The sequence below is a fragment of the Cheilinus undulatus genome, linkage group 11 (assembly GCF_018320785.1).
Source record: "Cheilinus undulatus linkage group 11, ASM1832078v1, whole genome shotgun sequence".
In the NCBI taxonomy this organism is placed as follows: Eukaryota; Metazoa; Chordata; class Actinopteri; order Labriformes; family Labridae; genus Cheilinus; species Cheilinus undulatus.
The window spans coordinates 30833327-30842806 of record NC_054875.1 but is presented as its reverse complement, the minus strand read 5'-3'; the positions used below and the strand labels follow the sequence as shown (position 1 = coordinate 30842806).

Below are 9480 nucleotides of genomic sequence, written 5' to 3'. Positions count from 1 at the left end.
TCCTATTTAAAAAAAATATACATTTTTGATTGGGTCTGATCTTGACAGAAAAAATATTTTTTGATATGTAATATTTTTATTGCTATTAAAGGGGTCTGTTTTTGGACTTTAACTCTGGGTGCAACAATTTATTAAAACGTAGAAAAATTATAATGCATAACAATCAAAGTGGTTGCTCACTATTAACATATTTAAGGCTGTGATAATCCCCTTCAATTTAGATGTAGTATATGGAAAACATTTCATTTTCTTTCTGTTTTTTTTTTTTTTTTTTTTTAAACCTTGCAGACATCAGAGTTTTGCACTTAAACTGACATATGGTTAACTTCCTCAAAGTTAATCAGTATTCAATATTTGATCAGGTCTGATCTTGATTTAGAAATCAATGCAAAAAAGTTGAAAACAAACAAACAAGCTAAAAATTACCCATACATTATTTAAACAATTACTGTTAATCACCTAATCTGTAAGCTTCAAACCAGAAAAAGAAAAATGTTAATCAAAATAGACAGATTTGTCCAAATACTTATATCAATAATAACATATATGCCACAATAATTCCACTGGGGCCTTTTTTGGTTCTTTGATAAGGGTCAGGTTAATTTTCCTTAAAGTAAGCTAGGCTTTTACTCTGATATTTCAATGAAGTTGGTTTCACCAACAACTTCAAAACAGCATTAATAGAAAACAGATACATGAGAAACCTACCAACAAATCCCATCTAAAAATATGGGATACATAACTATTTCATTAGTAGTAAATCTGTCTCTTTTTTTTAGCTACAGTTTATCGTCACCAGGAAACGAGATCTTGGATCTTAACCACTTAAAAAAGTTTACACTTTGAGTGACTTAAACATTACCTAGGAATGAAATTTACACACAGTTTGAGGATCAATCAATCAACCAACTGATCAATCAATCCTTATTTGTGTACCGCCATTAACAAATGTTATCTCAAGGCCCTTTACAAAGAGGGAAGGTCCATCTTGTACTCTTTATTATTTAGAAAGACCCACTTTAATCTACCATGATCTCAGTGCTAAGACACATTTAGAAAAGTTACATTGCCATGTAGAAACTTCCACTGAGCAGCATAAACCTCCTGCAGAACCAGACTCATGTTGAACAGTCATCTGCTTAAAGTGTGATGAAGGTGTAGGGATAGAGAGACACCGAGACAAACAAGCAGAACAATAAGATGAATTTATTTTTGCTCTGACCATAAACGCATCATAATCTCAATTTCTCATTCAATGGCTAAAATTCCTGTAATAATGGTACAAGTATGTGCAGCATTAGTGTTAATAACCATGATGGTGAATGATCATACTAAGATTAGCATTAACACAACTGAGATGTTAATGAAATAGATCTCAGGTGCTCTATGATACTACTACATTTGTCCTGCACTATGGCAATCATTTGATGTAAATGATGATCAAGAGCAGCAACAGGCTGCATAAACATGCAGATTCTGTGGTGAAAGTTGTTGTTATTAATCACTCTTATCAGAACCATTCAGAAAGTAATGTCAGACACCATGATTCTAGAAAATAAAAAGAAACTGTGACACCTTTAGTAAAAAAAAAAAAAAAAGAAATAATTGTGAAATAATGCAAAAATGGCAAAACATTCTAAAATGGACTAGAGTAGTAAAGAAAAAAAGTTGTCAAAATTGGTAAAAGTGGCAAAAAGTTCTCAAAGTATGTTAAATGTGGCAAAACAGTTTGAGTGGCAAAAATTGGTAAACAACGTCAAAAGTATCAAGTATATGTTAAAAAAAAACTAAAGGTGGCAAAATAAAAGTGGTGAAATGTGTTATAAGTGGCAAAATAAAAACTGAGAAAATGTTTTAAAGTGGCAAAATAAAGGTTTAGGAAATGTGTTAAAAGTGGCAAAATAAAGTGGAGAAAATGTGTTAGTGGCAAAAGATGGATAGATTTGTTTCAGACATCTGTCTGGTAAAGTACTCATAAACAGCGTTTAGGAAAGGGCAGAGCCTTTGAAAAAACTCAGAGGGTGATTGGATGTACGTTCTGCCTGTCACATATTTACGCGCCAATCAGAGCAACAATCACGTGACGTCGTAGGTGTGCGCGCTACAGAGGTGGCAAAAAGTAACAAAAGTTTGTTTTGAGTGGAAAATAGTGGCGAAAATGTGTTTGAAGTGGTGCAAATTGCTTTCGAGTAGTAAAACATCATGAAAATGTGTTTACTTGCAAAACTAGCGCAAATATTTTTAAAGTGGAAAAAAGGGGCTAAAATGTGTTTAAAGTAAATAAAAGTGAAGAAAATATGTTAAAATTGGCAAAACAGAAACTGGAGGCAAAATAGTTGAAAATAGGTCAAAGTGGTGAAAATGTGTTAAAAGTGGCAAAAAGTGGTAAAAAAAAAAGTTAGAAATGGCAAAAATGGATTGACAGAGTTGTGATAAATGGTTAAAAAGTGACATGATTAAACAATTTCAACATCAGGCCCAATAACAGCATGACACACTTTCCAGCTCCAAACTTAGGTTGCTGTTAGCTAGGATGCTAGCATTAATACTTCATGTCCAACACACCTGCACTGACATCATAAATAAATCACAATTGGGGCGGGCCCATCCAGTCAGCAGCACTGCTGGCACAGCCTGATAAGCCATCCCTTTAAAAATAATTATGTCACTCCAAGCACTCCATAAGTCTTGGCTGTCAGAGCCCTGATACTTCATTTTATTTGATTTTTTTTTTCCATTTATTAAGAACACCACACATAACATCACTACTAGTTGTGCTTCACAGTGCTGGACAGTGCCACTTATGTATATTGTTTTATCATTAATAATAATGACCGCTACATTACAGTCTTTCCATCTGCACATCTCTTTTGCAGTTAAACAGTTGAATCATCTGTTGTTACTGTGTTTTTCAGTCTAAAGGGAGAATCATAGTCTGGAGGGACTTCAAAAAACAACTCATCATCAAAACACAAGTCATCAGATGGGGGTGCGAGGTATGGCATCTTTAAAATGAAGCCTGTGAGGATCCCTCCCAGTGCTGATGCGCTGATGGTGGAGACCACAGCTGCTACCTGGAAGAACGCCTGTTCCCGGGCAGTCCTCCCTAAACCCGGCTTCAAACCAGGGATCAACATCTGGAGCTCCTGCAGCTTCGGGTCTCCTTCCACTGGAGCTCTGTGGGTAAAGATCTCATAGAAACTGGGGCCATAAACATCCTCAGCAGCCATCAGTATAGCACATATCCCAGCAGCACAGGATATTAGTCCTGTTAGACCGTGCAGATTATGTATCCCACATTGATCCTGGATTCTGAGACGCCGTGCCAAGAAGGGGCTCAGGTACTTGTATCCAAGCATGCAAGCAGTACAGCCCATCATACCCAGAGCGTATGCAGCTGCAGGCGATATCATCATATCCACAGATGCTCCCACGGTCACGCCTCCAGCCAGGGTCACGTTCTGAACATCAGCCATGGTGAGCTTACCGTTCTTGTTCAACATTGCTGAGAGAGCGAAGGCTGTGAGCGTGGAGGCACTGAGGCCAATGAAGGTGTGCAGGATGGCTCTGTGCTGATCATCTCCTTTCAGGGTTAACGCTGAGTTAAAAGAAGGCCAGAACACCCAGAGGAACAGGGTTCCCATTAAGGCCAGGATGTCAGAGTGGTAGCTGGTGTTCTCCTTTGCATGGCCTTCATTTAAGCAAGGCCGGTACAGAATAAATGTGACACCCAAGCCAAAATAACAGGCAAAAAGGTGGATAAGTATAGACCCTCCTGCGTCGTTGATCTTCAGATACTTAAGCACAGCCCATTCTGTGACTGCAAACACTGGCACCTCCAGCAGGGCCATGACCAGCAGCTGCAGAGGACTGGTCTTCCCCAGCACTGCCCCAAAAGATATCAACACCACTGCACAGGCAAACTCTGCATTTATGAGGTTGATCACTCCAAGGTGGATCTTACCATCATGGCTGAACTGGAAGTATCCCTGCACCAAAATGGCCCATTGGATTGCAAAAGTAGCCGTAAGAAAGTTAAAAGCCATTCCACCAAAGCCATACAGTCTGAAAAAAGCCAGCAGACAGCCAAAGCCAAGGAATATCATGACCTGTATGTCTGTGAAAAAAGGGTAGTCCCTATAAACAGCATTGTCCATGGGGTTGGTCGTGTTGCTCTGCAATCTGGCATCTGCATGATCATCGTAGGTGACAAAAGCAGCATACAAGGCAACAATGATCACCTCTATGACAAGCACAAACACCGGTAACCTCACCCGGAGGTTGGTTGGCTGTGTCTTCATCCTGACTACTCTTTGGAGCAAATGCAAGTCATTTCTGTTGCAGTATGGTTTATCAGTGTTTAGATAAGAGTCACAGGTCAGAGGCTTTGTTGAAGTCTGCTCGCTCTTAGAAAAACCAAGCAACACTTGGCTTAGGGGGAAACACTGCTGTGAGGACTTTGGCCATTGTAAAAGATCCGTGATTGTGATACATCAGCATTTTTGCATTTTGTGGTTATCTCAGAGCACAATTCAAATTCACAGTAGCTGATATCATAAAGTCTGCACACCCTTCAGTTCATTAACCAAGAAAAGAAATAACAATGACATGCTCTGCTCCTCTTAACTGAACTCTGTTCATTCAAACAAGTTGGTGGATCTGACTTTCTTCTTTTCTTTCCATGTTTATTCCCTTCTCACCTTTTATGTCTGATTTTCTATTTTCTCATTTTGCCCCCTATAAGAACCCCCCCCCCCAACCTTTAATTCAGCTTTCCTTCCCCACTTTTCATCTGTTTGTAGCATATAAGGTGGAAATGAGAAATGGGGATGCACATCTCCTGGGCCAAAACAAAGATCCAGGCATTTGGGGATGCCTAAGATGCTGCCATCGAATCTGTGTCTGAGAACAGTGAGAGTATTAAAGCTGTAGAGGAGCACATATACTTTGGCAGCATAATCTATCGATCTACTTACTGCAAGGCTGAGATCAGCTGCAGGCTTGGACTTGCACACGGGGTGATGGGTACACTGAGCAAGACAGTGTGGTGTTCCTGGTATCTGAGCATGTGGAGGAAAGTCTTTCAGTCCTTGTGAGGCCTGAACTGATGATCAGACTGGACTCCTTTGTGACAACTTCTCTTTTGGGAATTGTTGGCAAGACATAAGGCTGACGTACTCAGGAGAGCAGGGATGGGATGATGCAGGAACAGCAGCTGTGCTTTTACGGACACCCAGCGCTTAACATGTACTCGGTGCCGAGAACCATGCTGAGCTGGTCAGGATGCCAAGGGCGGCCATGTGCCTTGTGGAATGGGCAGCTGGGAGGATACCTGGAGAGATGGGTCATAGACCTGGGCTATGGCCATCTGGAGGCCAGAGCAGTACAGGACCAAGGTTGATACAGTGAAGTTGCCGATGCTCCCATACCTGACCTGACCTGACCCCTGTACACCAACAGCTGCACCTCCAGTCACCTGTCTGTCAAGCTCCTGAAGTTTCTGGATGACACCACCTTCATGGTGCTGATCTCTGGTTATGACAAGTCTGCACAGAGGTGGAAGTGACCTGTTGATAGTGGAGAAGATGGTTGAGGATTTTAGGAAGGATGCTACTGACCATACCTATGCCCCGTAACCCTCTATGACTCCCCAGTTTTCCCTGTGGAGTCTTTTTACCTCCATGGTATCACCAGGAACATAGCTTGCCAAAGATGATGGTGCTCTTCTACACCTCCATCACTGAGTCCATCCTCACTTCATCCATCATGGTCTGGTGCACTGCAGTCACAGCAAGGGTTCAGAACAGGCTGCAGCAAATCATCTGCTCTGCAGAGAGGGTGACTGGCTGAAATCTTCCATCTCTCCACAACCTGTACACTCCAGGATGCTGAAGTGTGCAGATAAAACTGTGGCCGAACCATCTCACCCTCTATACGGACTTTTTGAGGCCCTGCTATATTGCATCAAGACCAGAACAGTTTTTCCACTCTACTTTCAGTAGGATTTGGTATAGTTTTTTCTGATAATGGTGCTAAACTAGTACATTTTGAATGGCACAGGTGCCTAAATGATGCTTGAACAATACTTTAATAGAAGAGAAGGTGTGGTGAAAGTCACTGAGTAAATAAAAATGTCTCAGTATCGGGAGGATAAGAGAATATCTTTAAAAAGACACTTCTTGTGATTTCTGTCTTTTTTGCACAAAATTACCCATGAAAGAGGAGATACAGTTCATTTTTATGTAGAGGCATGTGTACATCTGAGAGCAATCATGTTCATGGGTGCTGGGGGTGAGTTGATGGGTGTGTAACACTGCTGGCCTTGCACGCCAAGATAGAGCAGGCCTTAGGGGTTTCCGGCTCTAACAAAGCATGTTCTGAAAAGATAGGTATGGAGGATTATGTAAGGGGCTACGTAAGGGGGTTATGGTGTTAAGTGTTGGCGATGTATGTTTTTGGATGTGTATTTGTGTGTTTTTGAGTTTTAGGGGGCTTCCTCATGAGATTTCAACAGGTCACTTCATTTCTAGCTGGTGTTTTTGCAGCTCTATATCCAATAAAATGTTAAATCTGATAGAGAATATGGCTTATTAAAATCCAGTACAGTCTTCTCAGTATAGAGCACAAAACCTTAAGCTGTAAATCATCAAGGAAAACAATCCTCTGACAATGGTTTTGTTTTTCTTAGCAGGAACTTCATTAAAAAAAAGGGCAAATAGAATACTTCAAAGAGGCAGTGGGTGGGGTGTTGGGGGCGGGGGGGTCAATCAGGAAAGACTGATTAAATAGAAATGTGTTCTGGCGATTAGACACCATGATGAGGATTTTATGTACTTGCCCCTCTATGGAGTCTAGACACTCGTGGTGTTGATGAGATATCCAGGAAAAGATGAGGAGCAGAGGTCTGAGAGGATGGACTATGAGACAAATGACATGGATTCGAAGAGGAGGCTGAGGTATGCAGAATGAGATGAGATGCTGATGAACTGAATGGAGGTGGCTGGGGTGGAGGATTGCAGCATCCACACTGAAACAACAGGATGACTTCAGGAAAAAGGACAACAGATTTATAATATGATGTGTGTATGAAGATTGGTCAGATGTGGAAGAGTGAAAACTTTTAATCAGCTGGTCACCAGAGCAGAAAGAGAGAAAGAATGTAAGAGGGGAGAAATATGGACAAGTGGTGACTAAGAAACAGTCTTCCTGCTTGAACTTCTGCTGAGCTCCATTAGTCAAATGTGAAATGTTTGGAGAACAATATAATTATGTACATAACAGCCATCTCAGATTATGAATCTAAAGTAAAATCAAAATGTGAAAGACAATTTTCCATTAGGAGTGATTATATTTGTGTAGGGACCATCAATACATTTGTACAAGGGCTGGCACATTCTTGACAGACTCTATGGGGGCCGGACTTTAAATATACCAAAGTACATATTTAAGTCTAATAAATGTATTAATTTTTAAATGTTTTCCTTCCAAACTTTATGGAATTGTTAACCTTTAACAGTGAGATTAGTCCCAATTAACTATACCATAGCCTGCCACAAGGGAGCGATTGAGGTTTTTTTGGCTTTATATTTCTGTTATGCTGTCAATCACTGGTTTTGCCACTGATATGCTGTGATTGGTGAATAGCTCTACTGGAAACAGGCCTTATGTTTTGATTCTCAGACACAGAAAGAAGCACTTAAAGAGCCTGAAGTGGAAATTTGGCATATAAAAACTGCAGCTTAAATCAAGAATTGACTATTCAAAAAGAATTTAGAATATTTATGTCAATGGGATATTTTAGTTTTTTAATTTTTCATACAATTGCAAAAAAATCTAAAATTCTGTTTTTGCTTTGTCATTATGGGGTACTAAGTGTAGGTTATTAATGAGACTTTTTTTTTGCAATTGTAGCATCAGACTGCAACATAACAAAATGTAAAAAAGTGAAGGGGGACTGAATACTTTTTGAATGTATTGTAACTCATCACAATAGAATTATCTATACTCCCATATTTTTATGTTTATTGGTGTAATTGGGGTTTGACACACACATTCAGACTGCAAAACAAGGAAGAGAAAAGGTCCAGGAAATGCAGCTCAGAATTTAAGACTTCAAACACTGAAATTTTGAGGTTCTGTGAAATTTTGGACATTTTACATCTTAATTCTTGTTTTTCTTGTTTTCTTGTTAATATATCATTTCATAATCTCCAAAATTTTTTTGTTCTCCCCCAAAAATCCATGTTTTTGCACCAAAAACATTTAAAAAGAAATCTTTAAAGGTGGCCCTAATATGCCATTGTACATCATGTTTATAATCGTGCTTTAATATTTTTTCACCTTAGAGGAGTAGACAGGGTCCTGCAGAGTCCCCGGATAGAACCTACAAATGCAAGTGGGGAACATACAAACTCAACACAAAAGACCCCATCCAACCAGGATTTGAACCAGTAACCTTCTTGCTGTTAGGCTGCAATAGTAAACACTGCTCCACCATGCAGCCTGCACATAAATCATTTATATTGTCAAACACAAGACTTTGGGTGGTCAAAATATGAAAAATATGATTATAACACCAGTAGCATACAAACTGTCTAATAGTGTATGCAGGGGAGAAACAAAAAAAAAAGAGCTGTTTTAGTAAAATGATTTTTATTTGCTGCATTTAGTGTCAACATATGAACTGGTTCATTTGAACCATTATGAATTGCATAGGACTTTAAAGAACATAAAACAAAGTTAATCATTGAAGAGACAATACAAACAGTCTATTCTTATATCTATAAAACTTGTATTAACACACATCACACTGGTTGTCTCTAAACCTAAAATCACACATCTATGTACAAACGTCCCTCCTTCTGTTCAGGTACAACACAGTCTGCATTTAATCAGGATCACACACAAACATACAGCATACAGACAGGAAAACGCACACACATACCAGCAAGTTTAAAATGAGTCTAAACCTCTGCAGACCAGTGACTGAAGGATCGACTGGAGAACAACTCTTCCTTTTAATTAGTCAGGAACAAACAGCTAAACTCTTCAGAGTCATAAAGGAGGAACAGATACTTTAAAAGGGACACGTGTACCGGTGAGGTTTATACTATAGAGTTATAAACTATAATAAATCAGATATGGAAATACTTACAAGTCTTGTGATAACTCAGGGATTATACTGAATGATATGCACTTTCTCTTTGCTAGAACTCAATTAAAGACTTTTAAAAGTGATATAATTTAAAGGGGAAAGGTGAGTAAAAACAAACAAACTATAAACATCTGCGCTAGGACAAAAATTTACATCATGAACTTTTCATATTACAAACTTTGTTTCCATACTCATAAATTATGCAGAATCTGTGAGGTGTACTAGGAAATCTCTAAATATATTTGACAATGTCAACAATATTTTCTTGTCTTTCTTAATGCTAAACTAAACTAAGCTAAGCTAAGCTAAACTAAGATAAGCTAAAC

The 9480-nt window shown here is 39.1% G+C and overlaps 1 protein-coding gene across 1 annotated transcript in view; it reads right to left on the bottom strand.

The window, feature by feature from the left end:
- Positions 1 to 2876: 2876 nt before the first annotated feature.
- Positions 2877 to 9480, bottom strand: part of slc12a5b (solute carrier family 12 member 5b) — a 78456-nt gene continuing 71852 nt past the window's right edge. The window contains exon 26 of the mRNA XM_041799210.1: positions 2877 to 4175. Coding sequence (XP_041655144.1) covers positions 2877 to 4175 — 1299 coding nt within the window. The remainder of the gene's footprint in view (positions 4176 to 9480) is intronic.